This window comes from Camelus dromedarius, chromosome 3 (genome assembly GCF_036321535.1).
Source record: "Camelus dromedarius isolate mCamDro1 chromosome 3, mCamDro1.pat, whole genome shotgun sequence".
In the NCBI taxonomy this organism is placed as follows: Eukaryota; Metazoa; Chordata; class Mammalia; order Artiodactyla; family Camelidae; genus Camelus; species Camelus dromedarius.
The window spans coordinates 58,411,458-58,432,233 of NC_087438.1; the positions used below are offsets into that span (position 1 = coordinate 58,411,458).

General features: G+C 33.4%; 1 protein-coding gene across 1 annotated transcript in view; it reads left to right on the forward strand.

The window, feature by feature from the left end:
- Positions 1–20,776, forward strand: part of RASA1 (RAS p21 protein activator 1) — a 98,837-nt gene that overhangs the window by 39,257 nt on the left and 38,804 nt on the right. The window contains exons 2-7 of the mRNA XM_064482201.1: positions 7,730–7,882; positions 8,872–9,011; positions 9,656–9,722; positions 13,625–13,742; positions 16,859–16,890; positions 19,942–19,994. Coding sequence (XP_064338271.1) covers positions 7,730–7,882; positions 8,872–9,011; positions 9,656–9,722; positions 13,625–13,742; positions 16,859–16,890; positions 19,942–19,994 — 563 coding nt within the window. The remainder of the gene's footprint in view (positions 1–7,729; positions 7,883–8,871; positions 9,012–9,655; positions 9,723–13,624; positions 13,743–16,858; positions 16,891–19,941; positions 19,995–20,776) is intronic.

The following is a 20,776-nucleotide window of genomic DNA, read 5'->3' on the forward strand; positions in this document are numbered from 1 at the left end:
GGTTTCATAATGTACTTGGAGAAATAAAAGAAGAGCTGTGGGAAAAATAATCAGCTTGACAGAAGCCAATGAAGAGCTTATTCTGATTTCTAGGTAAGCAGTAGACAGTTAAATTTGACAATCACAAACATACTTCAAAACCTAAACCTCTTTTTCTTTTTATCTTTTTCCTCTAAGTTCTTCACCTCTCTCCCTCAAAGGTAGGTTGGTGCCTTTTGTGTTGGCCTTTGAGTGCCAAGTTGAATAGTTTATACATCATTTGGTAATGGGGAGCCATTTGTAGACTTTTCTGAGTTCCTAGAGTAAAGTGATTAAGCCTATGGTTTAGTAAGAATCTGTTCTGAAGATGAGTCTTTCTACAGTTGTAAGAAGGGTTGAAATAGTAGGAGAGGAAAAGAGGGCCTGGGCTAGAGTAATTGGTGAGGAAATGGAAAATAACAGAGTTTCCAGTGGTGTTGCAGATGCATTATGCAAGTTGGCAGTAGTGTTATGGCTAGAGAGATAGGAAGGAATCAATGTTGCTTTTGAAGTTTGAGTCTGAACTCTAGGAAAGATGCTCCTGCCATTAACAGTATAGAGTAGTAAAGAGGAAGGAGGGGTGTGTGTGTGTGCGCGCGCGTACATGCGCAGGGTTGGTTGCTGATATTTTAGATTTGGCTGTAATCACCTTAAAGGGAAGATTCTTAGCAGGTACTTGTTAAATTTGGCCTGAAGCTTAGGAGGAAAGCCAGATTTAGAGAAGAATTTGGTACTCATCCTCAGAAGTTATCGTTTGAGCTAGAGAGGTACTGATATTTCCATGAATGAGAGTAGAGAAATAGAAATTTCTGAGGAAAAAACTGTAGGAAATACCTTAATTTTAGGATGACCTGTGGCTAAATTGCATAATCTTTCCACCGCATTAAAACAGATGTTATATAGGAAAAACACCTTGAGAAAACATAGGAAATCTATGTCTAAAACAGTGCCTAAACATAGTAGGTGCTTAAAAAATATTTGTTGACAGAATAAATATGATTTGTTTGGGATATAAAGGACTTAGAGGAGAGGATAATGGGCATATTGTAGAGAACTCTGAGCGTTATGTTATAACACCTACTCCCCCCGCCCCTCATTGGGTTATTGCTCAGTGCAGAAGAGTGGATAGATCTGAGAATATTCTGAACTTTTAAAATGTTCTTTAAGATAGATTTCTCTTTGATGTACTGAAAGAAGTTCAGCAAGTCAGGTTATCAGTTTAATCTAATTCAAAGGGTATATTCTTTGTTTTACCTGCTAAGAATTAGACTTGTAAAGTATATTTTGAAAGTTTAAAGTATTTTCATATTACCGTATCTGTATGTAAACTTTTTTTTTTGCCTTTGTCTTTACTTTTTCCCTCTGCCTGTGACGTCTTTCTCACCTTCTCAGTACCTTGCTTTCTCTGAATTACTTGCTATTCATCTCTTAGGTTTCCGTTTAGCCATCAGTTTTTTCAGGAAGTGTATAGTAAAATGCTAAGACTGATGTTTTCCATATGCCCCCACATTCTAGTACTTGCTGTACCTGATTGCAGGTGCCTGTTTTGTCTGTATTCTCCACTAGACCGTAACTTCTATGTTATGGTGTTCTCTGGTGTTAACTTGTTTCCTACTGTGTAGCACAATGCTTGGCACATAGTTTGTTGGAGATGGACTAGATAAGAGGCCATGCTAGACTGAAGTTTGCTTTCAAACTTTAGATTCAGTGTTTTAAAGGTATATCTTAAAATACAGGTTAAGGAATATTTTAATTGCAATAGGTAGCCACTGAATCACCATACTTTCCAAAGTTTTAGATTGAACATTTTGTGAAATTAAAAAAACAGTTTCTTAAGTAGAAAAACTACCCTTCAGGGTAGTTAGTTTATAACCATGTTGGAGTAATGCATTGAACCAGATGATCACAAGTCATTTCCTTGCCCGGTTTTCATGCACTTAGGTACTGTTATGAAACTGTAATTGTTGAAGTTCTAAGAGAAACTCAACTGTAAGAATTGGTAGTTCTTGAGAAATGAAATTACACAGATATCCGAGATGGAGGATGTAAGGTAGGAACTGATGCTAGCCTCCTCCTAGTAAGTATTGTGCTTTTGCTTTCATTGTTGTTTTGTTTTTTGTTTTAATAAATGTGTTTGATTAGTGCATAACATTTTTGGAGAGGGTGTGGCTTTTTCTACCCTTCATTATCTGTGTTCCAGGATGATGGGAGTCAAGGTTAGTGAGTGTGAGACTGTCTTGGTTGAGTGCACTTCAGTATAAACTTTTGGTTGTATGTACATTGTGTTGTTGGTCCCACCTTGTGTATATTTCTGTTTCAGTAAATTGAATTTTTGGATGAATAGGCATGCAACGGTGCTGTTTCTTTACAAATACTCCCACAGAACTAAAACCTCCTTTGGACCCTATAAATATGTTACCTGTGGCAAAAGGAAATAGTTTCTGCTCTTGCCTTGAGCTAATGTGATCTGAGATATATAACTAAATACATAGACACACACACGCTTGTTATTTGCCTGAACACAAATGTACTCAAATGTCTAACATACGCATGAACATTTCTTCTCAAGTTTAATTAATACAGTTGGTGTAAGGGGTACTACATCTATTTTGCTTATTCTAGTGGTTGTTCAGGTGAATTTACTTGTGACCAAATTTTAGTCTGTCTACAAGTGATGAAAAAAAAAAGACTGAATAAAATCAGTATAAGATATCTTTTCTTTACTTCCCCCTTCACTTTGAAAAGTCAACTTATTTTTCTTAACTACCAGCTCAGGCTGTACAACTATAGGAACTATGTTTGTTAAGAGGAAATATGGGGATTTTAGGAGATTTATAGTAGTTTGAGCATATGTCTTTATGTCTTACTAGCCTGAGATAACCAATTTAATTTCAGAAAGAACAGCATATATGAGAAAACCTGATTAACGTCTTTGAGAGTCACAGAAGAACTTGAGAAGTTTGTAGTATGATGAGGGATACAGCGTTCCGAGTGATTCAGGTGACAAGAGATTTTTTGGCAAGTAGATTTGCGCACATGTTTCTCTGTAAGAACTTTGGTGCCTGTCAGTGACATAACCAGGAGGAAGAGCATAGTGGAAAGTAAAAGTGATCTGCTGGGAACTTCAGTGTAGTTTCCCTTTTGGACCAAGTTTGCTGATGGTAGCGCTATTTTCATTGTTTTCTGCTACAGTAGACAGTTTCCATTTAGGATTGTCAAGTTAGTTGTAAATAATTGTGTAGTTTGAATTAAGTGACTGTCTATATTCACACCAGCTTGTGTTCTCGTATGAACTTCTGTATTATTCTACCTGATTAGGAAAGACTAAAAAGCACAAAGGCCCCTCCAAGGCCCCTTAAATATACTACACCAGTATACAACGTGTTCATAAAAACATTCATGTGATTCCAAATTTAAAGGTGAAATGATTCCTGAAACGTGCGCAATTTGTCTCTTTTACTGTTGACTTATTTAATGTACAGTTTCATCTTGGATGTTATATTTTAGATAAACTGATTGTGTAGTGTCTGAGAAAATGAAATCATGGGACCCCACTGCTGCCTGTAAGATTTCTCAGCAAAAGCTGAGGAAAAAATGTATTTACTTTTTAAATGTCATGCTGTTTCTTTCCCCCATCTTCCTTAGAGAGAGAGAGAGGGAGAAGGAGAGGGAGAGGGAGACAGAGGGAAAGAGAGAGAGAGAGAGACAGAGCAAGACAGGGATAACTTCCTTCTAAATAGGGAAACAGATACTTTATTATTAAAGTGTTATTTTAGGCAAATTTAAGTCACAGTATCTCAAATGCATACTGTTCTTGCCATCCCGCAAAAGCATAATCCCACATTGGGGAAAGGATGGAGCTACATGCGGGTTTCCTTCTAGAATTGCCAGGAGAAATGAAAGAATTTCTAGCTTACGAATTCTTTGGTGCCTCCAACCTCAATTAATAGTATGACCTGTAACATTCAAAACAGAGGTTTTGGGAGAAGAAATTCCCTCTTAAAATCAATGTCTTAGCAGAAACAAAGATTGGTTTCTCCTGTTCTCGTCCCAAAATTAGAAGGAAGGTAAACGAGACTGGAAAGCAGGAAGACAGTTGAGGCTTAGGTCATCCACAAAGTAATTATCCATTATGCAACAGTATAAAATTTGAGATTTTTGTTGATGAAGTTGAGTTAATCAGTTCTGTAGTCTTTTATGTGTATGTGTGTATGTAATTTGTAAGTGTATGATTTTGTATTCATTCATAATAATATCTCATCAGCCTTCTATGAGGTAGGTACTGTTACTCTGTGCCTTTTTGTCAATGAGGAGACTTGGGCTCATAGATTAAGAAGTTAGCCCTGTTTGTACAGCCAGAGCTGGTATTCAGACACAGGCAGGGCCCTCGGGCCTGTACTCTTAAACACTGTACTGTGTATAGCCTGTGTAGTGCTTTTTCATTTTACAGTTTTCTTTGAAGGAGTTTAGGACAAATATTTAACTTATTTTGAGGTTGAGATGGAGATTATTTCTCCCTGTTTTACAAGTGACAGTAATGAGGTACCCAGTGTAGAGACTTGGCCATGATTGTGGGGGGAGGTTTCTGATAAATCCTAGTCTCGTGAGTCTGCTTCACTCTTTGGAAGAGCTTGTGAGGTGTGTGCATGTAGCCATCCTTCTTCGAGCTCTGTCAGCCTAAATTGTTTTCATACTCTTTTCAGAGGTAGATAGCAACCTTCAAAGATCAGAACTATTACTGTGGACATTGAAGAAGAGATTTTTTCTCTTTCCTTTGCATTGGCAGGGAGGAGTCAAACTAAACTTCTAAAGTCTTTCAATATTGTGTTTTTAGATTCAACACTTCTTTCATTCACCAGATACTTTTTAGATTAACATTACTATGTACCAGGTACAGTCTGTGAATTATAATTGCCACATATATGAGCAGAATAAAAAATTTAACAAAAGTGATGGAGTTCATAGATACTCAGTAATCTCACTTTACACTCAGAATATCCTTTCTCCTGTAGGACCCTTCACTTATTCTGTGTTCTTTTGAAGTGTTCCAGATTCCAGTTGCATTTTTTGTTTTTCTTTAAATATTTATTTAAATAGTTATCAGCAAAATTATCTTTAAAGAGAGATAATAAGGCTTTGACTGTAAAGACTTAGAGAAATAGTAGGCATGATTAAATACATGTTTTCTTTCATTTTATTGAAATGATGCTAATGATGTTAAATTGAGTCTTTTAGACAAATATCCACTGGGAAAATGTCTCCTTGGGGAGCGTTGTATCTTTGGTCTGAGGGTATGTTTTGAGAAGTCGTACTCCTCGTTATTTTTTATATAAAATGAATGATAACTACAAATTTCAGAAAGTTAAAGTAGAGAGCATTTTCTTGGCTGCTAGGTTAAACAGAATATATAATGATTCTCCATGAGAAATCACTGCCTTAGGGATGCTGACACTAACCCTACATATTTTTTACCAAAAAAAAAATCTTAGGTTAAGGAGAAGTTGAGAGGCATTGAGTAAAGGAGACCTAAGGACTAGTGCTCAGTGGATATGAAGTATTTGAATCAAATCATATCACATTAGATTTGTGGCTTATTTATAAAATATTTGTTTTAGCTGCTTATCATGATTCTATAAAGCAGTTTTTAATTTATTTTTTATCTAGTATAATTGATTTTTTGATTTTCAGGTTTTTAAATGGGATAAAGACTGCATGTTTAATTGTGCTTTTATGCTTTGGTAGTAGTTTTAATAAATCTGTGCAGATACATTTAAAATCTTCTTGTTAATGTGATTGACCTTGATAATTTGAAGTTAACAAAGAGAATTCAAGAAATTCTGAATTTTGATTAAGACCATTCAATTTTTTTCCTAGAACAGACACTTGTAACAATGGAATGTTTTAACACTTTTTGAGGATCACACTCAATTTTGTATGTGTTCATAAACCAATTGTTGGATAATTTAATTTCAGTTTATAGTAATAATCAGGATTGACATGTTTTGCCTAATGAGTTCAAAACTTACAAACTTTTGGCATAAAGGGAATTACTAATATTCAGGAAACAAAGTTGTTTATTTAGATTTATGTCTCTGTATACCTCTGTTTTAATGCCAGAATCTTACAGAGCTACATAGATGTAAAAACTAAAAATCACAAATATAAAAGTTTTTAGTCAGGTTTTTATTATATATTAGTAATTGTGTAATGCATCATTCACCTCTGTGTGCATCATTTCATGGTGAGTTTACAAATGGAGATTTTTTGCATAAAACACAACAGAAATTTAACAAATATCAAGTACACAAAAATAAGTACTTTTTAAAAATTGCCCTTAATTTTTCCTTTGTTCAGTGTGCAAATCTGCTCTGTGGGATAGCTCCACTACTTTGAGGTATTAAGGAATATGCCAATTTCACAATGGTTGAACTGGTACTAAAATTTTAGAGGAATGCTATGTTCATTGTTCATTCCTTTCTTCCTCTAATACTAATGGTTTACAATTACGTTTTTCCTATTAAGTTATGACCAAGCTCCATGATTGTTTTTCATTATTTTGCTTCTGTCTTATACACAGACTTTCAAGTAAGTGGGTTGGTTTTTATAAGAAAATTAAAAATAATTCTTTTGAGTTTTTTTTTTTTTAAATAAACTAAGGAATCAAATAGTAAGCTTTCATTACAGCAAGCTTACAAAAATAGTGATGGTAGCATAATAGTTTTGACTGTTAACTTATGGCTAGATATTAAGTATGTCACTGTAATATGAATGTTTATTTTCCTCTGAATGTTTCAAGTTAGACTACTTGTACTAAAGCATAAGTTTGGATGACTAATATAGTAAAAGTGTACAAATATTTCATAACAATTACATTGTAGATTTGTTACCATGACAATGTGATAATTCCAATCTGTTTCTAAGCATGCTCCAGATTATATCAATCCATAAGGCTTTTATAGGCATAGATTGGTGGCATGGATGATGCTAGAGTTATAGCCAAGATATTGCCAGTGATTTAAACAGATCGTCAGGTGCTATGGTAGGTAGAAGAAAGTTAAATTGAGAGCAAGAAAGTTAAGGGGACAGAGGTGTGTATTTCCCACATGTTTGTTAAATAAACTTGAAGAGTTGAGTTCAAATGTGTGGTTATGATTAAGAGTGTCTTAAGACAAAAGGGAGTAATCAGCTTCATGTTGAAATAGGAAATTAGAACAGTAATCCTTAGTGTTATTCCATTTCCTACTTTAGGGCACAAACCTAAAATGGAATAAAGTTTTATTTTCTCCCAAGTACTATGTGCCTGTTATATTACATCTTGGTTCCTTATATAGAGAGAGGTAATAAATTGTTTGTTTCCATTTGTCTGTCTTAATCCTATTTTTCTAAGTAAGGATTTGATTGTAATAAGTGATTGTCTCTTGAGCAGATAGACAATCCTGAAGGTAGAAAGATGGGCAGAAATAGAAGAGGTGTATATGTGAGGTGATTAGGCCTGACATAGAACAAAATAAAAAACGAGTTAAAGGATTATTTTTGAGAGACTGAGAAATTGAAAACAGTTGAGTTAAAATTGGAATGACTGGTTCAGAGTAGAATGTAAATGTTTAAGTTACATGTAGGTATTTAAAACCTCTAGTAGTATGTTTTTCAACTACCAGTAGTAATTTTATGGTTGCTATTTTTATTCTAATCTGTTAATTTTTTTCCTTAGGTGGTATCATGGAAAACTTGATAGAACTATAGCAGAAGAACGGCTCAGGCAGGCAGGGAAGTCCGGCAGTTACCTTATAAGAGAAAGTGATCGGAGGCCAGGGTCCTTTGTACTTTCATTTCTTAGCCAGACAAATGTTGTCAACCATTTTAGGTAAGTCTATTCTTATTATGAGGCTTTATTATATAGCTTTCTTGCTGTAGTATTCATAAATATGCCTGCTTTAGTGACATTTAAATAATGGAGAAAGAAGTATGTTTTCAGTTAAATGATTTAATCAGTGATTTTGAATTTATTATTATTGAATGCTTACATTTTTGTTTGAAAACAGTATTGTTATTGGACCTTTTGTGCTAATCCTTAATGTAATTATTACTTTTAAAGTATAAAGAATTAAAAAGAAACGTTGGTAAAGTGGAAATAAAGGAAATAAATACGTTTAGACCACAAAGTAACAGAAAATACGGAAACAGTGTTTTAAGAGTCAAGGTGTTTGCCCTTTAATTCGTTTTAGCTTCACTGTTCTGAAACTCTTTGCAGACTCATTTCAGTTAAACAGACATGTAGATTTTTCAAGTGCAAAGTCTGTATGTATAAATATGTGTACATATAGTATTGTATTTGATTTCATTTTTATGGGAGACATTAAAAAAATCATCTAGTGCCTGTAATGTTAACTGATAAAGTGTAATACTCTTGATTTTTAGATTTTAAAATAGGCTTTAAGAGTATTACAACGTGTGTGGAATGTGAAATTATTATATTCTGTATAAATATTTCAAGAGATCTGTAAGTTACTTTTAGCCAAAGAAAACTTACTAAAATTGCTATTTTGTCTTAAATATGGAAAGTAAGAAGAGGTATTTGAGGATGGATTTACAAATATTTTAATGAATTGTGTAATTGAGGTTTATAAGTCAGATATGTATCTCATATCAAATGTATACATATAGCTTTTTGAAAGAAGTAATCTCAAGTAATTTACATATGGTGAAGGTAGTAATAAGTGGTATTTTAATATAGGGACACAGATAAAGGAAAAGAATATGAAAATTAGAGATTTATAGTTTCTACAGGGCTTGGTCTTCAAAACTGGCTGTAAAGGTTTTTGTTATACTGTATTTTTTTTCCTGTACAAACAGGATTATTGCTATGTGTGGAGATTACTACATTGGTGGAAGACGTTTTTCTTCTCTGTCAGACCTAATAGGTTATTACAGTCATGTTTCCTGTTTGCTTAAAGGAGAAAAATTGCTTTATCCAGTTGCACCGCCAGAGGCAAGTAAAACTTGAATAAAATATCTTTCAAAACTTTATTATTTCACTTTACTAATGGGGTTAGTTCTTGTTCAATTTCTTGTGTGTTTATTATAATATAATTCAGGAGTATTTGTTGTGTTACATTTTAATTCTGGTTGTAGTGTCAGAGCAAAACTGACAACTTCTTTAAAAAAAGGAAGTACTTTTTCTGTAACTTTGTATTTAAGTTACAAGATTTTTTTTATCATACTATATGGTGATACCCTAACAAATATTTCTGAATGAATGAGAAGTAATTACTGAGATCAGAGTGCTAATGCTGAAGTTGCTGCAGGATTCTGAAATGACTTCAGCATCATAAGAGAAAGATTACCTTGTATGATCTGTGTAGTTTATTTAAAATTAAAAGATAACTCATATTAATTGATTAAAAACATTTTGGTTATATGGTTAAAAGAGTTTCTATAAAAACAACAACAAAATAAGATGAACATTTCTAGGTTTTGGTTATTTAGAGCCTCAATAAAAAATAGTTTGAATGATCCTATGGAGTTTATAATGTGAATTTTTATTGGCTTTAACTCTGTGTGAATATACTTGATTTGACTTTGACATAAGAAGTTTACTTATCTTTTGTAAGTCAATTTTTTTGTGGTTTCTAGCCAGTAGAAGATAGAAGGCGTGTTCGAGCTATTCTACCTTACACAAAAGTACCAGACACAGATGAAATAAGGTATTTTATAATACATTTTCATGTATAGGCGTTTAAAACAGATATTTAAAAGACTCAGAAAATGTGTTGTTGCTCTTGGACTAGGAAGGTTTTGGAATTTGAGGAAATAACATCCAGCAAAGCATTTCTTTAATATTAAGCCCATTGTTCCCATCCTCCTGTGTTGGCTTACCCGTTCAGACTGTAGATTTGGATTAGAGACGCCACAGTGAAGATGCCAGGAGAAATAGTTTAGCTTTTATTAGACTATCTCTGACAGAGTAAGGGAAGTTCTGCTATATTCTATACTCTGTTTTAATTTTTATTGCTACATGATGTTTATGTGTCAACTGTAAATGGTATTCAAATGATGATTAAAGTTTATTTTACATTATGAGTGAATAATTTTGAGTGTTATTAGTGGTGTAAAATTTTAGACATGAGAATTTTTTGTTTTTATTATGTAACTTAATTTACGTATGATTTCTTTTATTTCTATAGGATTTGATTTATTATATAATGTGATCATTTTATTTATCAAATTATGTTAATGATCAAATAATCAGTATCTTTATAAGCTATTTAGCTTTACAATAGGAAATTTGTTTCTTTCTCATAAAACATTAAGGCTGCTTTTGAATAATTACTGATTCTGAGTATACAGCTTCTCGCTGAAATCAACAGCAGCATTGAAAATATAGTGGTAAACTTGAGAGGTACTAAAATTTTCTAGAAATATGATATTTTAAAAAACAAAGATTGAACTATCTGAAATCTCAAAATAGGCATTCGGTTTTTGTGATTGTCCTCAAAATAACAACTTCTCATTTAATTCTTATTGGCCCACCTTTATTTGTGATTTAGGCTGGAATAGCCAATGAAGGAAAAAGAAGGGGTGAACTGCGTATTTTGAGGATTTTGGGTAATTTGTAAATTCTCAGTGGGATCATCTAGAGCAGCACCTCTCAAAGTGTGATCCGTGTAACCCTGGGGACCCTAGAGACCCATTCAGAGGGTTCATAAGATCAAAACTATTTTTATAATAATACTGAGACATAATTTACCTTTTTCACCGTGACATTTACATGATGGTACAGAAGCAGTGGACAGTCAAACTGCTGGTGCCTTAGCACAAATCAAGGCGGTGGCCACACACTTGCACTTAAAAAAATCCAGTTTCCTTTAAGAATGTTTTTGATAAGACGGTAAAAAATACTTACTTTACTAAATCTCAACCTTTGGCTATACATCTTTTTAACATCTATGTGATGAAATGGAAAATACTCAGAAAACACCTCTACTTTGTAGCAAAGCTCAGTGTCTTGAGGAAAAGAGACACGTTGAGAGCTGAACTAGCTGCTCTTTTTGTGCATGCCATTTTAGGAGAATGATTGACAGGAAAACGATAGTTATTCAGACTTGAGTATTTGACTTTTTTTTAAAAGACAAAGTGAGTTTGTTCCTTCAAAGACAATAACTGGCAGTATTTGTTGCCAATAACAATTTGAGCGTTCAAGGAATAATTAGAATTCTGGAAACCCTATATTTGCCATCAGGAGTTTGACAGCTTCCCAAATACTTAATGATTCTTCCAATGAGATTGGTGGTAATATTAAAGAATGTGATATTTTGATACTATGTAATATGTTTACACTGGAAGACCTGTATAGCTCAGTGAACCAGTATATTCTAAATGAATGCATGTACAAAATTAATGCACAGGGAAAAGATCCATTAAAAATGCAAGATAGATCAATGGATGTTATTGGAATGAGTATGGGAAGTTCCCATTAATACATAGTTCTAGATTCCACATTACAACCAACCTTCTAGAAAGTACCATAAGGCAAGTTTTGGGATTAATGTCATAGAATATCTATAATTGTCTGAAAGGCTATTAAAATACTTATCCTTTTCTCAACTATGTATTTGTAGAAAGCCAGATTTTCTTCATATACTCTAAGCAAGAACCATATCATGACAGATTGAATATGGAAATAGATGTGAGGATTCAACAATTTTCAGCTAAGCCAGACGTGAGATTTGCAAAAATACAAAACAGTAATATTCTTAACTAACCTTATAAAAATTATAATTATTTTTCATATTTTTATGTTACCATATAATAGGGTATATTATTATTTTCAGGGGAATTAATAAATATTTTTAAGCATTTATATTTTGAATTCTAACATAGTAAATATAGATATAATCTGTATGAAAGAAAGCCTGTTAGGGACATCAGTTTTTAAAAGTGTAAAGGAGTCCTGAGAGACCGTGCAAAAATTGAGAACTTCTTATCTAGAAAGATGAAAATTTAAACAAGAATTAGAATGTATAAATTTTAATTTGATGACATAAATACGTATGAAGTTATAAGTCTTTTTAAAATTTGTATGTACCTGAGATTTTTTTTTAGGTACAAACATCTGAATATTAATGAGATTTAATAAAGCACTTTAACCTGTTTTGTGGGAAGATGCAGAATAATACAGAATGAATCTTAGGGTTATGTTATTTGTGCTAGTAAGCTTTTTATTTGTCTTTTTTTTTCCATCATAAAATGTTAGTAGTAGAGCAACAATAACAGAAATCGAAATTTAAAAAAAAACTTATGACTGCTTTTTACCAAAAAATGAAACTTGTCATTTCTTTCTCATTTTGCTTTGACTTCTTGTTCTTATGTACTCCCCTTTTACTTACTTATAATTATTTTCTTAATGTATTTATTTAGGTAGTTGATTCTGGAAAGGAATAATCTTATTTGATTAAGTGATAATGTCTGCCACTTTTCAGCTAGTGAAATACTGGTCCCTGTTCAAGGTTGTAGAATTAAGGGAGAAAGCAGTATTCTGTGCATATTTTAAAAGAGTACATCTCAAGTGTCATGTATAAGTTCTTATTTTTGACCTAGTCCAGGTGACAGTGTAGCTTGAGATATTCTAGAGAAAAGCAAAGTTTTCAAAGATAATGGGAAGAAATTTACTTACTAGAACTTTGCTTTGTGAATATGAAAACTGAAAGGAAAATCAATTTTAAAAGTACATATATATGACAGATAGGGATATAGGTACAGCGTCAGTGGTAGCATCCAGTCAATTTTGAAAGCTTAAACACTCAGGCATTTGTTCAAGCCTAAAAGGAAGAGTTCAAGAAGTTACTGATGGTTTTATATCAATGACATACATCAGCAACTTTTTACTCCTGTAATTGTGTGGAGTTTGAAAACATCTAGATTCCAATGTAAAGAAACTAGATTGTGTGTACATCCCTCTGCTCAGATATTAATATCAGAAAAAACATGCCTGCATTCTCATAACATACTCCTTGGTACCACTTTTAGAGAAAGGATGCTGTAGTTTTTGGACCATGGATATCTCAGTGAATTAAGAAACCCTAATGTTTTTTATGAGTTTTAGTCTCATAGACATCTGTGTGATAAGGCTAATTATGCTTATTTGAAATAAACCTTTTCTAAAGTAACTGTATCTTGTGTATGTAGAATGAGGTAATTATATTTATTTTACATTTATGTTTTTATATTTAGCCTATAAAGGGTAATAACATTGAAACAAATTTTTCAGTTCAGTTTTTTTGGAGATATTCCCCAAAGCCTGTGATATATGTATAATTACTATTTACATAAATTCCAATTTGAATTTAACAATAATCCAGTGATACAGATAGGGCAGGTACCATTATCACATCATTTTACACATGAAGAAGTTAAGATTCAGATTTTTAAGTGTCTTCAAAGTATTACATGTAGATAACAACAGAAAAAGGACAAAAATTTAGGGTATTTGACTTCAATCCCTTGCATTTTCCAACATTGTATTATCTCTGTGATGTGGTACATGATTACTTACATTTTTGTGTGTACAATTTTTATTTAATTTTAATTTCATGATTGCTATTTTCAGTTTCTTAAAAGGAGATATGTTCATTGTTCACAACGAATTAGAAGATGGATGGATGTGGGTTACAAATCTAAGAACAGATGAACAAGGTCTTATTGTTGAAGACCTAGTAGAAGAGGTGGTAAGTTTTGTTCTTCATCTTCTTGGAATTCTAAATATTTTCTTTAAATTTTGGAACTTCAGATTAATGAGATAAATGAGATTAATCAGATAATCAGGTAAATTAGCTATGAATACATTTCTTTTATGAAAAACCTCAATTCATAAGTTCAAATAATTTTCATTAGAACTGTTAGTAAATGCTGTTTGTAGAGAGCATAACCAAGCTAGCATGTTTTAATCTGTAGCTGTCAATTTTCAGAGAGTTTTCATGAGTTTCTAAGAATTAAAAATGTATTAGCACTTGTGCTCATTTGTATCCCTTTTAGTCTTCTTGGTGTTCCTCAGAAATGATGCTACCTCAGACTGATCGTGGAGTCTCAGATGGTTGCCCATGTTTGCTTTCATATCTTTATCTCCCAAATAGTGTATAATTTTCTTAGTAACCTCCGAAAAACTTAGTTATACTCCGTATATATTATCACGTGGTTCTGTATGTTGAGTATTCCCCCTTGTTTTCAGTGTCATCATGAAATACATAGTCTTGCCACACAATATGAATAAACGAGTTTGTGCATTTTTAGATAAAGGTCAGCGTTCAAGCAGAATTTACATTTCAGATAAAATACTCAGTATCACCAAAACATATCCAACGTTATATTACAATTTTGGAATTCACTCTGCTCGTTCGGATTTGCCCAGTAGGATGGAATAGTTTTCTCTTATTTTTGCAACCCTCAGAGCTACTGTTTTCAAATTATGCCATGAACCTGGTAGTGTGCTGAAACCTGCGCTCTGAGTATTGTTCCGGGAGGACTCCAGTGGAGAGTTACTTTTCTCTGTTATTAATTCTGTTGTCTGCCTATTCTGGCAGCCAGATCTTGATATGTAGAAGTAAAACATACTGAGGGAAAATGGGGGAAGTTGAGGAAATGGTATGATATGATACATTCCATACTCATGATCACAAGTTCCTTAGTGGAAGAGCTATGATTAGAACTCCTAATTCCTAGGTTAGAATTCTATATTCTGTAGTAGGAGAGAGATCTATTCTGTCTGAGCAAGAAGTGTTCAGATTGAAGAATCTTATTATCTATGTTGGTTTTACTATAAAATTTCTTAGTTAAAACTTTTATATTGGATTTTTTCCCTTGCTGTAATACCCCTTCCTCCATTATTCTGATTATTTAAAATAATTAAAGTATAGTTGAACTTTTCTCTCAAATTCTTGGAACTCTGGGTCAAATCTAACAAGATAAACTTTAATAAGAAAAGTGAAAGTTATCCAATGAATACAGAAAAAACTAAGTCCAATTTAAGATGAGGAGACACGACCTAACATACAAGGAAAGAAAAGAAAAGAACAAGTTAACAACTCAGTGTGAGTTAACAGTGATACGGCTGTTAAAAACGAGTATAGTCATATACTTTGAATTAGTAGTTAGTTCCAAGTTGAGTTATAAGCAATTTTTACTCTAATATTTACAGTAATTTTTCATAATAGTCTTCATTAGAACATAGTGATTCCTTGTAGATTGAAGAGCCATTTGGAGATTGTCTAGATTTTGGGCATTTGGTTGGTGGTTGGATTTAAGAAATTTTCCACTCTGAAATTTGAATTACTGTTCTCCAAGCACACTTATACTATTATGTCTTAATTCCAGAATGTAAGCTCTATGAGGACTTTTGTCTCTGATTCAGTGATGGAGCCCCATTGTACAGAATAATGCCTGGCATTAGTAGGCATTCAGTAAATGTTTGTTGAATGAGTGAATGTCTCTATGCCTATACTTTTCCCTTTTCCTTGACACTCCTGCCCTGATAGACTGCCTTGTGAAATTTGATTCATCTCTAGCTCAGATGTCGCCCCTTCTTTCAGTTTTTATGCTTTTCTTAGGCTAAATTGTTTCCTCTTGTATTTTCCATAGCACTTTGTTACTTACATTCCATTATATTGTATATAAGTAATTTGTGTAAACCTCTTCTATAGAATTTAACTCCTTTTGGGCAATAATAATGCGTTTTGTTTTTATGGTTTTTGTTTGTTTGTTTGCTTTGTTTTTTTTAGCGTTTTGTAATATAGAGCGCATTCAGTAAGCGCTCACTTCTAGTTTGGTTAGATATTTGATGAAAGAGGACCAAACTGAGAGAAGTAAATCCTTGTACACTTAGTCCATTTTTCTGTTATTTCCTTCGTGATTCAGTAGAAACTGGATGCTGGGTCCTATGCTGGGTATTAGGACTACAGTTCAACAGATACTTGGTGCAAACCATATGCCCATTATTGTGCTACTGGTTGTAGTGGTAGTGGGTGTTAACAAAGAATGGCTAAGGACTTAAGATGCTTATAGCCATGATGATGGAATGAGTAACACCTAGTGTGTCTTAAATAATAGCAGTATCAAATTGAGTAAGGTCAAGTTCGAAAGTTGATGTAAGAAGGATGTTTTTTTCTATTCAAAGTAAGGACTCGGTGTCTTACTGAGGAGGTAGCATTTGAGATAGATCCTGCCTGGATGATTTAGGTTTTAACTAACAGGTAGGAAGCAGTCAGTGGAAAGGACATTCTAAGTACAAAAGAACAAGCTACAATGGTGGGAGAATTTCGATTAGCAAATAGGTAGTTGATCTATGACCATGGTCTGGATACCTACAGAGAATTGGTAGGATGAGGCAGGAAATGGAGACTTGAGTCTTATGGTAAAGGTGGTACACTGACGAATTTGTGGTCAGTAGAGACGTATTAAAGGTCTGGTTTTTAAAATGTGTTTATTTTGTTTGCTGTTTGTTAATGCAGGGCATTGCAATTGAAACTGATGAATCTAGATTGGAGTAGTGGGTTGGGATGGGACACAGAAGTGATTATATTATTGGGCTCCCATTAACCGTCTAAGGAAGGGGAGGAAAGAGGGCTCAATTAGGGTACTTGCAGAAAGGGGGGAAGAGGAATTAGGAAGAGTTTTAGAAAGACCTTTTGTGAACAGAAAAATCTTTCTTTTTTTAAAAAAAATTTTCTTATATATGCATAAATAAATATAAAGGGCAGAGTGTTGCTCTGTTTGAAGATATGATTTACTACTTTTAATAAAAATGGATTAATAATTATATAAATTACTGTCTTAATGTCTTCCCCTTTAGGGCCGAGAAGAGGATCCACATGAAGGCAAAATGTGAGTTTGTGTTAATTATTAAAAGGCAAAAAAATACATTGTAAACTTACTAATTGGAAAACTTTGACCTAAAAACATTTTAAAAGAAAATTGATACTTTTTGAGCTAACTTAATTTTTTTTTTATTTGGCTCAGGAATTGATAAAAGATCTAAATATTTTTTTAAGGACCTAGTGATAATGAAGGTGGCCTATACCTAATATTCAGCTCTTATATGACTAAAGACTTTTTAATAAATAGTACATTAATAACATTTTGAATATCACAATTCCTCACATTTTTTTTATTTTCTTATTGAATTATTCATAGTATTTTTTGTTTTTGTTGACATATCTTTTATGTATTTTATGGTTCAGCTTTATTTTTTAAAGTCAGAGAACTTTTCCTCAAAATCATGGTTCTTTACCATATTAATAAGATTCTGCAAGGACTTTGTTTTCATAATTTTTTTCAGGCGGATTTTAAATGTCTTGTAAGGGCTAATTCAAAGACCAGCTGTTACTGCACCTACTGTTGGGCACATTCTTCTCTTCTGTTCCAGAAGTTACTAGCTGTAATCAGTAACCTCTTGAAGAAGATCACTCCACATGGTATTTTAGCTTTGCTGTCACTTTATTAATATCCTTGAAGATCTTTTTTAGTGTCTTCCTCATCCCTCTTGACATTTATTTGTAGGTATGTTTTCTTTTAAAGACCTTAACCCTTAATATCAATTCTGTTTCTCTTATTACTTTAATAAACTGTTCATCTTCTCTTCTCAGTGGAACATTTTTTTCTTACCTTCCTGTCAGCATTTATGGACGGAATGTAAGGCTTGCCTCTCATGTGCTTGCTTATTCTGTTTTCTAACCGTTAGAGCATAAATATTAAACTGGATACTCCACTTTCAGTCACTGCATTTAGTTCCCCATCCCTCCTTAATACGACACATGAGAGATTTTCTGAGTTCATGTTCCTTATTGTTCTATGTAGCTGCAGAATAGACTTCATCAGTGAGACTGCACCTTGCTGATTGTACTAGTTTGAAGTCTCCTCACTACCTATATGAGGAGTTACAAATTCTAATTAATGCTTGGAGGGGACATGCAGATAATGTAGGCAGATGAACTGGGTCAGGTGGATATATTCTCATTTTTCTCACATCGCAATAATCTTGATCTTTTTATTTTCTGTCTTTGATAGAGATGAAGGTACATGGAACTGTCTCCCTATTGTAAGAAAATAACACTACAAGTGTGGTGATAAGTAGAAACGAATATTCACTCTGTGTATTAGGGAAGACAGTAGCAAGTCGAGAACTAGAAAGTGTTTGCCTGTAGTCAGGTGACTGCTTTGTCTAATTGATGTGAAAGAATGGGAGTCAAGTGTTAGGAAAGCTTCCTGAATTTCAAGAGAAGCTGGAAATCTATATTTTTGTCCCTCATTAAAATAATGCCATAGATTTGTTTTAAAAAGAAAAGAGAAAAAAAGAGGTCAAATGCCAGTAACTATTTAAAGCTATATCCCGTTTTCTCAGAGTGTGAAGTATAAATCCCACTTTCACTGGCATATCTTTTTTTAAAATCTAATACCATTGTGATTGTTCCATTTTCTCAACTTTATAAATTCTTACTCATTTGGTATTTGGCATAAGTTAAATTTGCATTGCTGGTTTATTTTATGTATTTGTCAGCCCCGTCTAATCTCTTAAGGTGTTGACTGGCAGTGAAGCACCCTCAGTAACATCCCTGAGTGCCCTTTGAGACTAAATAGATGGCATGGCTTTAGCTGTTTTCCTTTCCAGCTCCATATTTCCATGACTCGGGTACCAAGTCCTGCTGTTTTTAATCTTCTAAAACATTTCTTGATTTGTGCCTTCTTCTCAGTCTTAAGCAACCATATTCTAATTCAGGCCCTCTTCATGTCTTATCAGGACTTGATGTAGCAGTAACCTCCAAGTTGGCCTTCCTTGATGCTTTAGTCTCATCAAATCCTTGCTTCCAACAGCTGGAATAATCTACCTGAAACATGTATCTGTCTGACTGTATCACCTTTTCACTTAGAATTCTTGCCTTGATTACCTTAGCAGAGCTTGAAAACATCTTCAGATCTAGCTCTTGTGTCTTCACGAGTCCTCTCTCTTGTTTTTTCTAGTTTATGTTCTGCCCTCCAGCTTGTAGGTCTTTACATGCATAGTACTGTTCTTCTCCTTTGCTCAAGCTATTTTCTAGCCCAGAATTCCCCTCCACTGTGTTCTGTTAATGCCTGTTCTTACTTAAAGACTTAGTTCGTTTATCACTCTTTCTGAGAAGTCTTCCATTATCTTCTCTCCTTACACATCCTACAGAATTGGTGCCCTTCTGTTACTCCAAAAATGCCCTCAGCGTGTACCTACCACTGCCCTTTATTATACTTTCTACATTGTTTTTATAGTTATACAGTATTTGTGTTCACTTCTCTTACTAGAATGGGGACTTCCTAAGATCAGAGACTCATTTTTCTATTATTGGTACAAATTGTATGCTTGAAGTATAAATCCTACTTCAGTATTTTACATATAGGTAATAAATGCCTGCAAGAGGAAACTCAAATCTAATCCTGTCGGAAAAGGATACTGCCAGTTTTTTCTCTATACTCCATTTGTTGTGCCCCCACACCCTTTGAAGTCCCTATTTTTCCTTTATTCTAGCTCTAGGATACAAGGTTGGCCTTCAAGCTCATCTGATCAACTCTCCCCCAGAATATAGAAATCCTGTTCTAGTGTTTGTAGAAAATGGTCATTTCAACTGTATTTGAATGCAGTGTAGAATCTTACTGCCTTTTAAGGTAATTAATATGGAAGTTGTAGTTCATAATAGATAGTCCCTAAGTTTTCTATATTTTGCTCAAATTATGCATGTTTACAAAGTGTAGTAACATAAATGTAGAAGAAATGAGATGAGCTGCATTGCATTTATTTCATTATGTCAGTGTGAATTAAACTTACTATATTATGTTGGTTGTTTAGATTTGCTTGTACAATGGCAAAAAAGACTTTTGACTTACATATTTAATATTTGTTCTTTTTCTAAGATGGTTCCATGGGAAAATTTCCAAACAAGAAGCTTACAATTTACTAATGACAGGTACTCGTATATTTACTAGACTTTTCTAATGTCCTTATTTAAAGAATAAAAAAGCAAACCAATCAGATTTTGCCTATAGTGTTACTTATGCATATTGTAATTTCTTTCTCAGCATAGAAAAATCGATGGGGGTTTTTGTTGGTTTTTGGTATTTTTAGTTGAAAATATATATGCAGTACAAGATTCAGTGAAGTGTGTTTTCCTTCTGCTTCAGGCCCTTGTATTCCTCCCCAGAAACATGAGGGTTTTATTTTTTTTCTGTGTTCCTACAGATTTCCTGTTTGTGTGTGTTTTCCTTTCTTACCATCTATATCCACCTCTACATGTATTATCTCCCCACATGCAACACACTTTTTTCATGTTAGGATATATTTTGGGAGATCATCCCATATTTGCATGTAGAGATTTTCATTCTTTTTAATGTCCATAGACTTTCTGTGGTATAAATACCAAACATTTTTATCAACCTCCCATGGAGGGATATTATGCTGCTTTCATTTCTTGCTGTTCAGGTGCAGCAGATGTTCTTGCATTTACCTTTGTACCCTTGAGGAATTATAAAATGGGGCTTTGTTTAAAATGTATTAATTTTAACATTTCCTAAATTGTATGGTTATAGAGATATGCAAATAACTTGTGTAAAAGTTGAATTGTATTGTGGCTTTATTTTTAAAACAAAAACTGTCCTGCCATCATTTATCCTAACTAAATGTTTAAGACTGAATTAATTTAACTACTAGTGTCTCGTCAGTAAACCACACTTAAGGAGGACTTGAGACAAG